The sequence below is a fragment of the Salvelinus sp. IW2-2015 genome, linkage group LG5 (genome assembly GCF_002910315.2).
Source record: "Salvelinus sp. IW2-2015 linkage group LG5, ASM291031v2, whole genome shotgun sequence".
Lineage (NCBI taxonomy): Eukaryota > Metazoa > Chordata > Actinopteri > Salmoniformes > Salmonidae > Salvelinus > Salvelinus sp. IW2-2015.
Window position 1 is genome coordinate 3738458 of NC_036844.1, and position 17941 is coordinate 3756398.

The 17941-nt window shown below is 41.8% G+C and overlaps 1 protein-coding gene and 1 pseudogene across 1 annotated transcript; one reads left to right on the forward strand and one right to left on the reverse strand.

Annotated features, from left to right (window-relative positions):
* Window positions 1-10531: 10531 nt before the first annotated feature.
* On the reverse strand, window positions 10532-16626 carry LOC111963813 (hepatic lectin-like). The gene is made up of 8 exons (XM_070443536.1): window positions 16510-16626; window positions 13384-13506; window positions 12941-13036; window positions 12751-12825; window positions 12203-12265; window positions 11697-11860; window positions 11448-11581; window positions 10532-11348 (listed from the first exon to the last, which is right to left on the reverse strand). Exons 2-8 carry the CDS (start codon window positions 13412-13414, stop codon window positions 11180-11182), a joined length of 732 nt encoding a protein of 243 aa, XP_070299637.1. The 5' UTR covers window positions 13415-13506; window positions 16510-16626; the 3' UTR covers window positions 10532-11179.
* A 392-nt stretch (window positions 16627-17018) lies between these two features.
* Window positions 17019-17941, forward strand: part of LOC111964470 (3',5'-cyclic-AMP phosphodiesterase 4D-like) — a 51820-nt pseudogene continuing 50897 nt past the window's right edge.

Sequence of the window (17941 nt, forward strand, 5' to 3'; positions counted from 1 at the left end):
GAGACATTCTAGATCCATCCATGTTACCAAGAGTTTCACCGCTCCACCCGGATCGCCCTGCACCCCCCATCCGCGTCGTCCCGACGGCCGGTCGATCGCGCGTAGCCGCGCGTCAGGGAGGAGGGTACTGTTCACGACTCCGCCGACTTCCGCCGAAGTCGGCCCTTCTCCTTGTTCGGGTGGTGTTCGGCGGTCGACGTCACCGGCTTTCTAGTCGCCATCGATCCACTTTTCAGTTTCGTTTTGTTTTGTCTGTATTATACACACCTGGTTTCAATTCCCCCATTATGTTCCCTATTTAACCCTCTGGCTTTCATTTCTGTTTGTCCGTGATTGTTTGTGCGTTAGGTGTTGTATTTGATACGTGTTCGTATCTGTTTATGTTCCATTTGTGGAATTGTGCATATATTTTGAGTAAAACTCTGTGGTTTCGCTCAACACCTGTGTCCTGCGTTTGACTCCAAGTATTCTCCGCACACAACCCTGACAGCTGGGTTTCTGTACAGCACTTCGAGATATTAGCTGATGTACGAAGGGCTATATAAAATAAACTTGATTGATTGAACTTGATTGGTTACACCAGCTCTGTTGGAATGGGAGGAATGGGCCAAAATTCACTCAACTTATTGTGGGAAGCTTGTGGAAGGCTACCCGACACGTTTGACCCAATTAAACAATTTAAAGGCAATGCTACCAAATACTAATTGAGTTTATGTAAACTTCGACCCACTGGGAATGTGATAAAATAAATAAAAGCTGAAATAAATCATTCTCTCTACTATTATTCTGACATTTCACATTATTTTAAAATACGGTGGTGATCCTAGCTGACCTAAGACAGGGAATTTTTACTAGTATTAAACGTCAGGAATTGTGAAAAAGAAGTTTTTAAATGTATTTGGCTAAGGTGTATGTAAACCTCCGACTTCAACTGTACAATATATTATACAATTATATTATACAAAAGTCAAAAGTTTGGACACACCTACTCATTCAAGGGTTTTTCTTTATTTTTACTATTTTCTACATTGTAGAATAATAGTGAAGACATCAAAACCATAAAATAACACATATGGAATCATGTAGTAACCAAAAAAGTGTTCTTCAAAGTAGCCACCCTTTGCCTTAATGACAGCTTTGTGCATTCTTGGCATTCTCTCAACCAGCTTCATGAGGTAGTCACCTGAAATCCATTTCAATTAACAGGTGTGCCTTGTTAAAAGTTAATTTGTGGAATTCCTTTCCTTCTTAATGTGTTTTCAGCCAATCAGTTTTGTTGTGACAAGGTAGGTGTGGTATACAGAAGATAGCCCTATTTGGCAATAGATCCATATTATGGCAAGAACAGTTCAAATAAGCAAAGAGAAACGACAGTCTATWATTACTTTAAGACATGAAGGTCAGTCAATGTGGAACATTTCAAGAACTGAAAGTTTCTTCAAGTGCAGTCACAAAAACCATCAAGCACTACGATGAAACTGGCTCTCATGAGGACCGCGCACAGAAAGGAAAACCCAGAGTTACCTCTGCCTGCAGAAGATAATTCAATTAGCTTATCATCCTCAAAATTGGAAACCAATAATATGCTTCACAGAGTGCAAATAACAGACACATCTCAACTCAACTGTTCAGTAGGAGACTGCGTGAATCAGGCCTTCATTGGTCGAGATTGCTGCAAAGAAACACCCATACTAAAGGACACAATAAGAAGAAGAGGACTTGCTTGGACCAAGGAAACACAAGCAATGGACATAACCGGTGGAAATCTGTCCTTTGTGTCTCGATGAGTCCAAATTTGAGATTTTTTGGTTCCAACTGCCATGTCTTTGTGAGACCGCAGGTAGGTGATCGGCGGATCTCTGCTATGTAGTGGTTCCCACGGTGGAGGATGGTGTGATGGGGTGCTTTGCTGGTGTACACTGCCTGTGAATTTAGAATTCAAGCCTACACTTAACCAGCATGGCTACCACAGCATTCTGCAGCGACACACAAAAGCACCATCTGGTTTGGCTTAGTGGGACTATGTTTTTCAAAGGACAATGACCAACATCACCTCCAGGCTGTGTAAGGACTATTTGACTAAGAAGGAGAGTGATGGAGTGCTGCATCAGATGACCTGGCCTCCACAATCACCCCGACCTCAATCAATTGAGATGGTTGGGATGAGTTGGAGATGCAGTGAAAGGAAAAGCAGCCTATCAAGTGCAGCATATGGGGTAACTCCTTCAAGACTGTTGGAAATGCATTCCAGTGAAGCTGGTTGAGAGAATGCCAAGAGTGGCAAAAGCTGTCATCAAGGAAAGGGTGCGCTACTTTGAAAGAATCTAAAATCAAAAATACTTTTTTTTGGTTAATTCATGATTTTTTCATAGTTTTGGTGTCTTCACTAATTATGCTACAATGTAGACAATAGTACAAATAAAGAGAAATAGTAGGTGTATCCAAACTTTTGACTGGTACTGTATATACCTCACATGCAACTCATAATATGAATTCATGGGTGAGTTTTTGTTTTACATTATTCAGTATATTGGACATGTACAGCACCAAACATATAGTTTTTGATACTGCCCCATCTCAGAGGTGACATACTGTGTAATTGAGGGGACCAATGTTCTCTTGTGAATGTCTCATATTCTTCTCCCGCACATAAGTGTTTGATGTCTGCAGAGAGAACTTCCTCATTGCGCTGACCTATGTGTTGCTCTATCTGTTGTTGATGTTAGTAAAGTGTGAATATCTTAATTTTCCCTGTTTTCCATCTAATTATTAAATGAATTATCACCATTATGTCATCACTTTGTAAATCAATACACTTTTTTTAAGGAGTGTTTCTCTTTTTGCCTGTGTGAAGCAGGATGTGAAATCTGACAGCTGGGATATCCCCCTACTGTTTTCATTTGATCTTCCGACTCTCATCAACCTCTGGCTGAACCCTATGTCACAGCCACTTACAATGCACATGCTTGGAATCCTTACACGATAGCAGGAGAGAGTGGCTTCGTCCCTGTAGCACTTTCAGAGGTCGATTTACAGACAGTAATCTAAAATAATTAATTGAAAAAAAAAACTTCCTGTTTGTCATAGGGGCAAGAGACATATGAGATGAAAGAGAGAGCTCTGAGACGTTTACAGCAATGGGGTCCAGTGCTTTGATCAAGAGAGAGACCTTTAGAGAGACCTCTACAAAATATGCAAATGTTATCTAACTATACATACAGATATGTATGTATTTTACAGTTATAAGGTGACGTCTTGTAGTTATTCATTTTAGAATTTGTTTATACTATATTTAGAAAGCGTATAAGTCATTTCAAGTCTTATTCATACAGTGTTGTTGAATAGGAAATGCATCATATGAAATATTTCATATTTGTATCACATTTGTAAAATATTTGTACTGTGTAATTGAGTTTGTGTCCTCAAAATTGACTACATATCAACTATTTTTACCAGAAAGGTGGGATTTGAACCTTTCTTGGAGTATGCACCATTACTAGTTATGGTTTATGGCTCTCTCATGATAAATAATTACTTTTGGGGATGATATAGATTCTATTTTCGAATCCATTTAGTTTAATTTAACTGATTTTATAAATCATTGATTATTTTATTTGCTGATAGCTTAGTAAACATGCATACAATTATTATTCAAAGTTAATTAATGTTAACTAATGCATCAAATCATTTTAATGAATGTACCCTTATTGTAAATTGTTACCAATCATACTGGCTTAACTAAATAATCAATGTGCTTAACTTGCACTTCAGTCTCTAGTTCCTACATTCTGAACCCAAAAAGTTCTTACAATGATCCTGAACATTCATTATGTGTCACGTCTACTGGCGCTCGACGTTACCGGTTTACTAGCCACCGGTCCTGGCAACCCATCTATACGCACACCTGGCAACCACCATTATGCACACCTGGACCATATCACTACCCTGATTACTCCTTCGTTATTTAGCCCTTAGTTGTCATCTCATCCATCCTTAGGTGTTATTGGTTTTCCTTCAAGGTTCAGTACGCTTTCCATGTTTGTTCTTTTGTATCTGTTCCGTATTAAACTCACCTTCTGCACCTGCTTCCTGACTCCCGGCGTATACGTTACAGAATAACACCTCACAATATGGAAGCAGCAGAAGATTCAACCCTCTTCCAGATGGTTAACGAACAAGGTCATCTACTCCATCAACACCACGACCAGCTGGCGAAACTGGTGTCGTGTCTTTGCTATCGTTAAATTGAAGACTTATAGTTTTTATCAAAGATTCCTGTAATTAGGGATTACGCGATCACTTGAGTAATAACGTAACTAATTAACTATGAATTCGAGGGCACCAGGGAAAGTTATTAGATTACAAAGTTATAATTTCCCAATATAACCTTMCAGATATTTTCATATCTGATCAATAGTCCTCTAATTAATGATTTATTTACTTTACCTCACGTTAGTCTCATTCCAAACGTCGTAAATTGTTGATTATCTGCACGAACCCAGTCTTCACTATGAGTCATCCATACATCAATTGTCTTAAATCACTTATTTATTACTAACTAATTAATTCACAGAAATGCATAAACAAACAAACAAACTTAAAATAGTTACATGAAATGATAGGAGAAATATGCCCTAGTGGGCTGGACCGGCATAGCGGCTTGTTAGACAAAAGGGATGGATGGGGGTCGATTCAGAAGTCACTACAGAGTATACTCTTTATAACAATTGACATGCTAATCCTTACACATGAACGCTCACTAATTCGGGAACAATTGCAATCAATATATATATATTTACGCTCATTGTGTGTCGTCTTGATCGTTGGAGAGAAGTTAGTTTTCGTTGGAGTTCCTTCTGTCGTAGTTATTGTGGAGAGTTCAGAGTGACATTCGTTATAGAATGGATGTTTCGGCGGTTGTCTTACTTCGCGTTCAATGATACCGAATTCCTAGCTGCAGACTAGTAGTCAATATCAACGACTTGTTCTTATTTGTCTTAAGAGTTTAACCACTTGGTATGGTTAAAGATTCAGCAATGGTACTTAACCTTCGTTCTCCTCATGGAGGATAAACATGGTCTAATGGTAATTTCTTAGAGTTGGCTTTTATTCAGATCTTAGAGAGGGGCTATCCCATGGTCTCTGACCCAACTGGCTCAGGGCGGTCCTTGGATTTAGTTCAAATACAACAGGGATTTGTATTTTTCTTCATTAAACAGTTCAAAATCATATTACACAATTATACAAACAGTATCATACTCACTCATTCATTTTATACAACAAACAGATGTAAACCTCATATCTGAGGTTATTATATAAACAGCGGTATGGTAATGTAGTCCCACAGTCTCACATGAGTTTCCCACCTGGTGACAAATGGACCGGTTCATAGCTGGACTCTCAACCGATCTTTTATACTTTTGCAGGAATATGAAATATGTTCGTACCTCAAGTTCTGTGAGGTGGAAGAGAATTGTCCTGAAAGTTTACCTTCTCTCTTAATACTGTTTGGCCATGAGGAGATTCTCAGGAATTTACGACATCTCTCTGTGATCACCGCATGGGTTGTGGTAGGAAAGGGAGAGGCAGGGAGAGGGGGATGGGGTTTGCACTACCCAAGCAGGCGACGTCATGACACTGGTATGGCCATGGAGGAGGTCCTCCGCGTCCTCCACTGCCTCAACACCACCAGCGAGGCTCTCCATACCCCTATCAGAGGGCCTCCTACTACGGGTCTTCACAGTGAGCTAGTCCCCCAGCCTACCCAGCTGCCCGCCCAGGTCAGCAATACCCAACTTCATCGAAATGCCGTGGCTTCCTACTCCAGTGCTTCCTCTATTTCGCCTATCAGACGGGAGACCCACCACCGAGAGGTCCKAGGTTGCCACGGTCATTGTCCTGCTGACCGGCCGGCCGTTGGAGTGGGCTATGGCCGTCTGGGAGAGAGGAGCTGGGTTCCTATTTGAGGTTAATGGCGCTTCAGCGGTGTCCGGTGCGCCCTAAACTGGGGTCCACTAGAGCAGAGGGGCGGCCCCCTGTAAACACAACCATTGGGATCCGGCACAATTACGCACATCACTGCACCACTCACCATGGGACCCATGCACCAGGAAAGCCTTCCCTTCTTCATTACCACCGCACCCGTACACAAGGTAATCCTCTGCCTCCCGTGGCTCCAACATCACAACCCGACCATCCATATGCTGACACATGCACATTTGTGGCCTGCTGGAGGTCATTTTGCAGGGCTCTGGCAGTGCTCCTCCTTGCACAAAGGCGGAGGTAGCGGTCCTGCTGCTGGGTTGTTGCCCTCCTACGTCCTCCTCCACGTCTCCTGATGTACTGGCCTGTCTCCTGGTAGCGCCTCCATGCTCTGGACACTACGCTGACAGACACAGGCAAACTTCTTGCCACAGCTAAGCAGTGATGTGCCATCTGGATAGATGCACTACCTGAAGCCACTTGTGTGGGTTGTAGACTCCGTCTCATGCTACACTAGAGTGAAAGCACCGCAGCATTCAAAAGTGACCAAAAACATCAGCCAGGAAGCATAGGAATGAGAAGTTGTCTGTGGTCACCACTGCAGAATCACTCTTTTTTGGGGTGTCTTGCTAATTGCCTATAATTTCCACCTTTTCGATTCCATTTGCACAAACAGCATGTGAAATGTATTGTCAATCAGTGTTGCTTCCTAAATGGACAGTTTGATTTCACAGAAGTGTGATTGACTTGGAGTTACATTGTGTGTGTTTAAGTGTTCCCTTTATTTTTTTGAGCAGTGTATATTATTGAGTTAAAGAAAGCAAAAAAAGTTTGTGGCTTTATTGAGTAAGGCAGCTCCAAAATGCATGTGTTTCAGCCTTTCTGCTTCTGTAGTGGTGGGTAGCCAGCAGAAAATATGGAGCGTAGGGGTTGGTAATGTTCTCTAGTTGGCTCAGTGTTCTGTCACTCATGGGGACACTACGTCAACGCAAAATCTATGGGGAGAGCTTGAAAATTTAAGCCCCTTGGGTGCTGCCATAGAGTTACATTAGAAGTGCCCATCCAAGAAGGCTCAAGGTCATTGGCCACAGATAAAATGACGTGAATCATGTTATATCTACAGTAGGTTTGATTGGACTGATCAGTCAACATCAAATTTTCTAAATATTAGCTAGCAAGCTAGCAGTCATCATGAATCAAGTTGTCAATCTACTGCAAATCCTTTTCTTCCTTGTCATTGTGAAGAGAAAATTATAAATATAACGTATCGGTTCTCATCGGCCATTGCACAAGTTGGAAATCACAAATTCAACAATGAGTGGTTTTGAAGAAACAGTGGCTAACAGCAATCACTAGCCTGCTATTTCAGTGTGTGTCGTACAAGTCTGCGTGAAGGGTCTGTTTTCCAAGCTTAAATAGATAAACATTCGACATTGGCCATGCTGTCAATCCAGCATGACTTCTGCCACATTTAAAACAACTGCAAACTAGGAACTGGAAAATCCCAGAGTTCAGTGAGTTCAAGAGAACTGGGGAAAAAACTAGCTCCGACTGGGATATTACGTTTTTTAACCTTTTTTTCTCCCAATTTCATGGTATTCAATTGGTAGTAGTTACAGTCTTGTCTTCATCGCTGCAACTTCCGTACGGACTCGGGAGAGGCAAAGGTCGAGAACCATGCATCCTCCAAAACACAACCTAGCCGCACTGCTCTTGAAACCATGCACACCATACACCTGGCGACCTGGTCAGCATGCACTGCACCCGGCCTGCCACAGGAGTCACTAGTGCGCAATGAGACAAGGATATCCCTGCCAGCCAAACCCTCCCTAACTCAGTGGGCCAATTGGTGGCGTCGGCCGCATGGACCTCGCGGTTTGCGTCCAACCTGCGACGAGGCCTGGGCTCGAACGCAGAATCTCTGGTGGCACAGCTGCGATGCAGTGCCTTAGACCACTGCGCCACCCGGGAGGCTGGGAAATTTTAAACGGTCATCCAACTCGGAATTGCAAGACGGGAACTCGGCCTGTTTCTAGAGCTCCGACCTGAAGATCACTGACGTCATGATTCAACCTTGTTTTTTTCACAGTTGCATTGAAAGCACCATAAATATAGAGAATGGCAGACTTTGATAAAGTTTGATGACAAAATTTGCCCACGGAGGACCGCCGCCCAACCTTCCTGTTTATGTGAGCATACTGTAGCACAACAAGGTGAGTCCAAAAATGTACTGTATGCTGCTGCATAAATGATGTAATATGCCAGGGAGATATGTATATTGTAGCTAAGGAAGTAATATTAACTATGTTGTGTAGTAAGCTGTTAGCAGCCCATGTGCCTCACCCTAATAATTTGGTCATGTAGCCTATAGACTGTCTTAGAAAGGAGAATACTGTAAGAACGGCCCATGCTCTGAATTCTGTTGCTTTACATTTCAGAAATGCTGAACAAATAGTTCCAGTGCATTCAGAACGTTTTCAGACCCCTTGATTTTTTCCACATGTTACCTTACAGCCTTTTTCTAAAATGGACTAAATATTTTTTCTTCATCAATCTGCACACAATACCCCATAACGACAGAGCGAAAAACAGGTTTTTAGAATTTTTTCAAATTTATGAAAAAAAAACAGAAATATAACATTTACGTAAGTATTCAGACCCTTAACTCAGTACTTTGTTGAAGCACCTTTGGCAGCGATTACAGCCTTGAGTCTTCTTGGGTATGACACTACACATACACTTGTATTTGGGGAGTTTCTCCCATTCTTCTCTGCAGATCCTCTCAAGCTCTGTCAGGCTGGATGGGGAGCGTCGCTGCACAGCTATTTTCAGGTCTCTCCAGAGATGTTCAATCGGGTTGAAGTCCGGGCTCTGGCTGGGCCACTCAAGGACATTCAGAGACTTGTCCCAAAGCCACTCCTGCGTTGTCTTGGCTGTGTGCTTAGGGTCATTGTCCTGTTGGAAGGTGAACCTTCACCCCATTCTGAGGTCCTGAGCTCTCTGGAGCAGGTTTTCATCAATGATCTGTGTACTTTGCTCCGTTCATCTTTTCCTTGATCCTGACTAGTCTCCCAGTCCCTGCCGCTGAAAAACATCCCCACAGCATGATGATGCAACCACCATGCTTCACTGTAGGGATGGTGCCAGGTTTCCTCCAGGCGTGACGCTAGGCATTCAGGCCAGAGTTCAATCTTGGTTTCATCAGACCAGAGAATCTTGTTTCTCATGGTCTGAGAGTCCTTTAGGTGCCTTTTGGCAAACTCCAAGTGGGATCTCATGTGCCTTTTACTGAGGAGTGGCTTCCGTCTGGCCACTCTACCATAAAGGCCTGATTGGTGGAGTGCTGCAGAGTTGGTTGTCCTTCTGGAAGGTTCTCCCATCTCCACAGAGGAACTCTCCCCAGATCTGTGCCTCGACACAATCCTGTCTCGGAGCTCTACAGACAATTCCTTCGACCTCATGGCATGGTTTTTGCTCTGATATACACTGTCAACTGTGGGACCTTATATAGACAGGTGTGTGCCTTTACAAATCATGTCCAATCAATTGAATTTACCACAGGTTGATTCCAATCATGTTGTAGAAACATCTCAAGGATGATCACTGGAAACAGGATGCACCTAATCTCAATTTCGAGTCTCATAGCAAATGTTCTTTCTGGGTTTTTTAAACATTTCGAAAACCTGTTTTCGCTTGATAATTATGGGGTATTGTGTGTAGATTGAGATTTAAAAAAAAATGTAATCCATTTTATAATACGACTGTAACGAAACAAAATGTGGAAAAAGGAAATGGGTCTGAATACTTTCTGAATGGACTTCGTCTGTCCTAGCTCGCTCATTAATGTCTTAATCGAAATTACAGATTGTTTCTTATTCGCTCATCATCCCCTTATGCCCTAGTTTGTACATCTCAATTGTCAGTAGGATCCACTTTTGTTTAAGCAAGTCAGCCATATCAGCTATGTTTTTTTGAAAGGCAGTAAATGAGGCTGAATGAACTGTTTCACTGCCAGACAAGGCTCCCCTGATAGCCAGGTGTAGCAGTGATAAGGTGTTGGGACWGCTTTATGTAGGCCCTAACAGTTTATTTGTCATCGTTATAGTGAAATTTGTGTATTGTTTAGTGTTGTGTTGTGTTGTGTAGTGGCTTTGCTGGCATGCATCTAAAAAGAAATTGTGGAGTTTGTCCCACCAAGATTTACATGCTAAAATCACCACTGACCATGTATGGGGTTCCATTTCACCATCTTGGTAATCTAATAATGAATAATGATCTCTCAGACTACTGCAAAGCAGCATGTACATGTGGTGGGTATGGAGACACTAATTCATCCCTTTAATACATTAACTTTAAAGCTTTGTGTCAAACCTCAAATGACAATTCTTTATTTTCTACCTTTTGAATATTCATGATACACCACTAGAGAAGTGTACAGTAGGCATTCTGGCATCTCTACTTTTTCTACCCCCTGAACTACTGTAGGTAAGACGACAAGTCTTCTTAATAAATAAACTGATGAAAAAAACTAATTTTACATTTGACACTTTATTAATTCAATGGTTTCCTGATGTTTGGATATACACACAATATTTTTTTCTCAAATGACTAGCCTAGAGACAGCACTGATAAGCAGAAATATACATGTACAAAACACACTGAGGATGATGTACAGGTGTAGGATTTTATTTTATCACTCTTTTGTTGCTGAGAATTTTCCTGCACTGTAAAATGCAGATATATTTCATGATTTACATAAATTAATTGAAAACCCACACACTTAATTAACAATATTGCACTTTTCATGTAGCCTAAATTTGGCCAGGTAACAGCTTAACCACCAATCAAGCAACATTTGACTTGATTGAAGGACTAAAGTTCAAATCCTATTGCAACAACAATACTCAGCAAATTAAGATCCAACACCTGTAGCCTACCGAGAAGTGAAGAGGTGTGAACTGAATATATCTGACATGTTTTTCATTAGACTCAGTTGCGGATTTGGTTTGTTTCACACCATAGCATGAAAAGCATAAAACATGTATGTACAAAGAAAGATATGTGAATATCAGCAGTAATCTCCTGTAAACCAGTCACAATACAGTTTCTCCTCCTTTTTATCAATGCCAGCAAAAAATACTTTGGTGTTGTTCAGAGACATATTTAAGGAACTTTTGAGTTTCTTTAAGATACTGTTTCACAAGGGCGATTTTGTCTCACATATTCTTCTTTGAGTCTTATTACAGTTGAAATCCAACCACCCGGTATTACCACTCCGTTCCCCCATTCTAGCACAGTCTTCACCCTCGGGATATTCTCCATTTTCTCCTTTCCAGTCATCAGGCTCCTTGTTACCAAGCCAGAATCTATGGATTGAAGGATGATAATACATCAGAGGTAGGATCATAATACGTTTTCGTCTAGGGTGAATGTATTATGATATTGATTTAAACATGCATTCAAACCTTGTGCTTGAATTGAGAGATGAATTGTCCACCCATAACCACTCATTCTCGTTTGTACTGTCCGTCAGCCCAATCCAGAACTTGTCTTCAGGCTTATTAAGCATTTTTGTACCAATTTTCTGATATAAGAAATTCTTCACCAGAAACATTGTTTGAATAATTATGTCAAGATTTATTGTCATTTCTATGTCAGTAGAGGAAAGGAAAAATGTGCATCAAAACAACTGAGAATCAATAATAGATTCATACCTGCTCCTCTCGGCTCCCTATGATGACAAGGTGTCCCCCCCTGGTGATACACTCATCCCGACTCTGAACCCAGGTCAGTTTATCAGYGGAGAAGTAATAGCACTTCCCCRCATAATACTCCCAGTCTTCAGCACAGTTCCTAGGTTTAGGACAGTCTTTATTCCCTGTGGAGAGAACAGATATACCCAATGCCATTGTCAGTACACTACACTGATCTCTATGCCTACCTATAGTCAAATGCCTTTTGTTCTCATGTTACTGATCGTGTACAATCCATGTGGATATGAGACATACTGTATGATTATTTAACAACTATTCAAGTATGCTATATTGTTGCATCAATGAATAAGGAGGGACTAAAACAAAAATCGACTGCCTCTGAAGTTGACAACTTGATTTGAAGTAGTTTTGAGTTTAACTCAGGATTGCTATCTGAAACAGGTTTTTATCTTAATACAACCTACTATATCTATGAGTAGACACATTCCCTCATAGTATAATCTCACCTGTGTTTGTAGGGCAAGAGGGTGGATTTTTCTGCTTTCTCAATTCTCCATTTTGTTGCCAAACTGTTGTGAATTAAAGATAATTATGCTTTTCGCAGGTTGAAGTTTATTGCCATGAATCCTGCCCTGAAGGCAGAACTGAGCGACMCCCGCTAGATGGGCCTCACAAAGATTATGAAAACAAAAATGAGCTGTTTGGTCTTCATTTAAGGTTTGGGCTAGCAGTGTGGTTGAGATTAGGGTTAAGGTTAGGTTTAAAATCAGATTTTATAACTTTGTGGCTGTGCCAGCAGGTGACCACCCTGCAGAGCTGCCTCCAGGGCAAGAGTCACAACAAGAAATGCCAACCTGCATCATTTTCASAGCGTGACATTGGAATCCATACTTTTTGGAATTATCCAACACTGAGAGTGTTTTAGCAATAACAAAAGCTGCACTTTTTTCTAATATTATTTTATAAGGATGAAAATGTCACTGGATTCAATGGAAAGGCTGTATTAGTGGCAGACAATACAATTTAATTGGAGGGTCATATCTGTGTCACTCACCTGCACGTTCCTTCTCATGAAGATCTTTGTTCTTGTCTTGCAGTTCTTGAAGCTCTCTGTTTTTGATCATTAAAGCTAGTTGCCAAAAGATAACAACTCTGACTCAAGTTCCCTACATCCAGCTACATATAAACAACAGTTATATTAGAAAACCGATGTGAACATTGTCTTTGTGTGAAACTAAACTCACCTGATGTATAATCTTTTTCCAAACCTGTAAGATTTTGATTGTAAGCCGCTTGCAGAATTTGGAGCTCTGTGTTTTTGGTTGGCAGGTTGCTGATATCTGATTGCAAAAAGACATACATTTTAAATTGTAGGAATCTGACCCCAACATTCTTRTGCATGATAATGTAATATTAGTTGATTGTGAAAAGTATTACAAATAGCTATTCATTTTATTCACCAACATTTTTATATTGTATCAGTTACGTTGTTACAGAAATTAGACAATGACCTGGCATGAAACATTTATCCATTTGAAGCAGTACTGTGGGGATTTTCCAGCTCTTGCGCTAAAAATGTGCCTAGATATTTCTGTATATTCATAGCTCTGGACAAGAGCCTCTATGAATCTGTCTCCGATATAGAATCTGCTTTAGACTAGCCACCTCCACTATCTAGGTCACTCACACAGGAACACAAGTCCAATGACAGCACCCATCAGAAGAACACAGAGAGTCACCAGGACCACTTTGACAGGGTCATATCCACCTGGTTTGACCTTTGACCCCTCCTGAGAATCAGGGTCACCAGCTGAGGAGACAGAGAGAATGAATTAAACTGACAACCTATAACACTCGCTACTTGAWTTTATTGTATGTTAGAGATGAAGAAAACGTACACTGAGGGTGTTTCTCAAAATGCATACTGTGCTCAGAGCACACAAATTGGAGCACAGGAGGGTCAGAGTATAGTCCAAATCAAAGTATGCAAAACGGAGCATGGAGGACACTTCTCAAATGCGTACTCCGTTTGTACATACTTTGAAGCATGCATCGATGCAAACTTCAACAGAAAGTATGCAACGAAATATGACGCAACCACGTAAAAAAAGGACGCAACATTTCTTGAAATCTATGGTGGCCATTATTTTAACTGAAGCGAGAGAAAATACACTCCGGCTAAATCATTCTGAGTCGACAAATAATCCTTAGTGTGCGGAGAGGCAGTCGGGGTGTGTCACGCCCTGACCTTAGAGAGCCGTTTTATTTCTCTATTTAGTTAGGTCAGGGTGTGATGTGGGGTGGGCATTCTATGTGTTGTATTTCTTTGTGTTTGGCCGAGTGTGGTTCCCAATCAGAGGCAGCTGTCTATCGTTGTCTCTGATTGGGAATCATACTTAGGTAGCCTTTTTTCCCACCTATGTTGTGGGATCTTGTTTTTTGTTAGCTCTGTGAAGCCWGCAGAACGTGACGMTCGTTATTKTTTTTGTTTGGTGTTCTGAGTAATTAAAYAATCATGAACACTTACCACGCTGCACCTTGGTCTACTTCTTCAGACGAGTGTTACAGGGTGTTAGGCGAAGGCCACGGTGGGGAAGATGGCGGAAAAGGAAATAAGGAAGAATGTGCAGCATATTATGATTAAGCATGGAGTGGGGGATTACACAGGTCTTCTGAAAGATCTGGTGAAGGAGAAGATGATYGACAAGATAAAAAGGAGAGTTATGTAAGATTTGTTTTGTGAATATGGAATGGAGGATCGCACAGACGTTTTGGAAGAGCTTGAGGAGGAAATYGGACAGGAGAAGAGTGAGGATGAATTAAATGTGGTGGCTGGTACAGTGATGACTGCTGCGTAGAAGTTGAGTGAAGTAGTGAGGTGAGGAAGGTGGGCGACAAGTGTAAAAACAGGGATACGTGCTCCAGTAGTTCAGAGATGGAACTTGTTGAGAGTGAGGAGATTGCTGAGTTCAGGCTTCGTCCCAAGGCTGATAAGGATGATTTTGGCCCAGTGGGAGTGAGATTTGTAGAGAGAATTGATTAATTTTATTTAACTAGGAAAGTCAGTTAAGAACTCATTCTTATTTACAATGACAGCCTACACCGTGCGCCACCCTATGGGACTCCCGATCACAGCTGATTGTGATACAGCCCAGAATCGAACCAGGGTCTGTAGTGACACCTCTAGCACTGTGATGCAGTGCCTTAGACCGCTTCCACACTGGGGAGCCTTGTTATTTGGTTGATCTATATGTGTTGTCAGGTTGGGTGGAGGGGAGGTTGGGGACTTGAGTTGGTGAAAGTAACTCAGAATGTACTCGTGATGATTTATCATGTCTCCTCCCCCCAGAGGGAGAGGGCGCTCCGGATTACGAGATTAGGGACAAGAATTGTGCCGTGCTTTGTTCTCTGGAGCAAGGAGCCGTCGAAAGGAGTGATTACGAGAGTGGCATTAAGTGTTGAGGAGGAGCAGTTGAAATGGAAGATTCCCAGTGTCTGTGACACCCGCCACTTGATGAGACGTAGATACGGTGGGCAAACGGAGAAAACATTGTCTGTCATGCTGAGTTTTGATGCAGAGTCGTTACCAGATAAGGTCAATGTAGGAAGTGTCAGTTATCACGTMAGAGTTTGTTACGAAAATATTACTGTGTTTTAGCTGTCATGTTTATGGGCATATTGCAGCAGTGTGTAGGAGGGACATGCCCAGATGTGAGAAGTGTGCAGGAGGGCATGAGACGAAGGAATGTGTGGTATCGGTGGAGAAAGTTGTGTTAGTTYTGAGGYTGATCATGGGGATGGAGATCGGAGGRGTCCGGTGAGAGAAAGGCAGATTGAGGTTGCCAGGGTCAGAATAGAACAGAAAGTGTTGTATGCCTAAGCAGTGAAGAGAGTGGTAGAGGAAGATGGGTACAGGGTGGGAGCATTCCTGGGAGTAGGCGGAGATCAAGAGTGATTGGAAGAATAGGTGCTTCAGTACGGTGGGCTTTTTAGCATTTATTGCCATGGTTGTTAATTGTACCGCAGAAATGAATTGAAAGTKACAGAAAATAGKTGTAGTGGCAGCGGCAGATAAGTACTTGGGATTGCTCACCTGCTCTTTCTATGACATAGACTGACCAGGTGAATCCAGGTGAAAGCTATGACCCAGTATTGCTGTCACTTGTTAAATCCACCAATCAGTGTAGATGAAGGGGAGGAGACAGGTTAAAGAAGGATTTTTAAGCCTTGAGACAATTGTGACATGGATTGTGTGTGTCATTCAGAGGGTGAATGGGCAAGACAAAAGATTTAAGTTCCTTTGAACGGGGTATGGTCGTAGGTGCCAGGCGCAACGGTTTGAGTGTGTCAAGAACTGCAACACTGCTGGGTTTTTCAAGCTCAACAGTTTCTTGTGTGTATTGAGAATGGCCCACCACCCGAAGGACATCCAGCCAACTTGACACGACATTGGAGTCAACATGGGCCAGCATCCCTGTGGAAAGTTTTCAACACCCTGTAGAGTCCATGTACCGACAAATTGGGGCAGTTCTGATGGTAAAAGGGGGGTGCACCTCAATATTAGGAAGGTGTTCCTAATGTTTTGGACACTCAGTGTATGACTCGTAGGAACAAGGAACATGGTTTTTGACAAAAATGCTAAAATAGAATCTGTTCTGCATCTTGTAAACGTTTTTTCCACCCATATGTAGGAAACTTCCTCATTGTTTTGCCTAGCTTGCACTTTGCACTGACTTCATCTGACCAACACAATCCTGCGCATATTCCCCCACGCACGCACCTACCCCCACACACAATACACACACACACATACCATTAGTGTCGGTAGATGGCTGGTTGCGTCCGGCTTTGGGAATTGAGATTTCAGAGTACGTGGCATCCTTCGCTGTGGATGCTGTTGCTGGAATGCAACCATGAAAGTGTGAGCACAAGACAAAACTCCTCTCATCACATTGGCTGTTCCTGAACCAGCATTTTTAACACTCAGTTTATTCGTTTTTGTTTTTAGCACTTTGGTCCTGTTTTCACAAGTATGCGGTTAAATTCTGTACAAACTCAAAACAGATCATGTAAAAGGCTGTTGTTTCAAAAACTTTAACTAAAGCCACTTAACCGTTTGGTAAACATAGATTTTCAACTGGTTTGTCCACTATATATGGATTTTGAGAACTACAAAAATCAAATGTTGCGTTTGTAAAGTATAAACATCTAAATGACATGTATGATGCATGATAACCATACATAATGACTACTAGTTAATGCTAATTGATTTCAACATGGAGCAGGAAAGACAGCAAGGGAGAGGTGGAAATCAAAGAGCTCATGGACAAGGGGCTTGTTAGAGAGGTGGGCATGGGCCCCATCAAAGAGGTCAAACAGGTGGGCATGGGCCCCGTCAAAGAGGTGGACATCAGAGAGAGGGAGGCAGATGGCAGGGAACTGTTGTGTCTAATGAAATCAGGGCCATCGTCGTTGAACATGTGTTGAACAGAGGCCTTACCATGGCAGAGCTGACAGATTAGTTCACCCCAATCTGAAACTGTCAATTTGATCCTGAGAAAATTTCACCAAGAAAACCCGGTAAGTCTGGAGGATATGCACTATGCTCTACATCTCCATGTACGCAGCTATTTCTGAGGATGGTGTGGTAGGATGTAGGGCATTACTTGGATCCTACAATGCTGCACATCTCATTTCATTGGTGTTTTTTCAATGAAATTGAGCAGGCCTGTCAAGGTGAAGGGTACCTATGTCAACTGAGTGTGACCAATTCGTAGGTTATACTCTGCGAGAGTGGTTAGGCATGGTTTTGGGCCCATCCCCAATTCGTGGACCCTATACTTTCTTTTCCTCAACCCTATTGAGGAATCTTTTTCAGCATGGAGGTGGAAGCTGTACGATCGCATCCCCATGAGCGAGCCACCTACTTCTAGCATGAATGAGGATTTCGACGACATCAATGCAGACAATGTCAAGTTGGATTAGCATGTAAAAGGTTTTTCCTGCGGTGTATGAATAATGAGGACATCATGTGATGTGGATGAGAATTTGGCAAATGGCTCAAGACAGGCTTCATGCAAACTATGCGTGCTAAACCTTTTATTTTATTTTCATTCATTTCATTAATTAGTTTCATGACTTTCTTACATTTGCAAATTAAAAAACATGTTTTTTTGCGGCTTGAAATGTTGTTTGAGGATGTCCTTAATTGATTCACACTTTTGATTCACATTGGATAGATATTA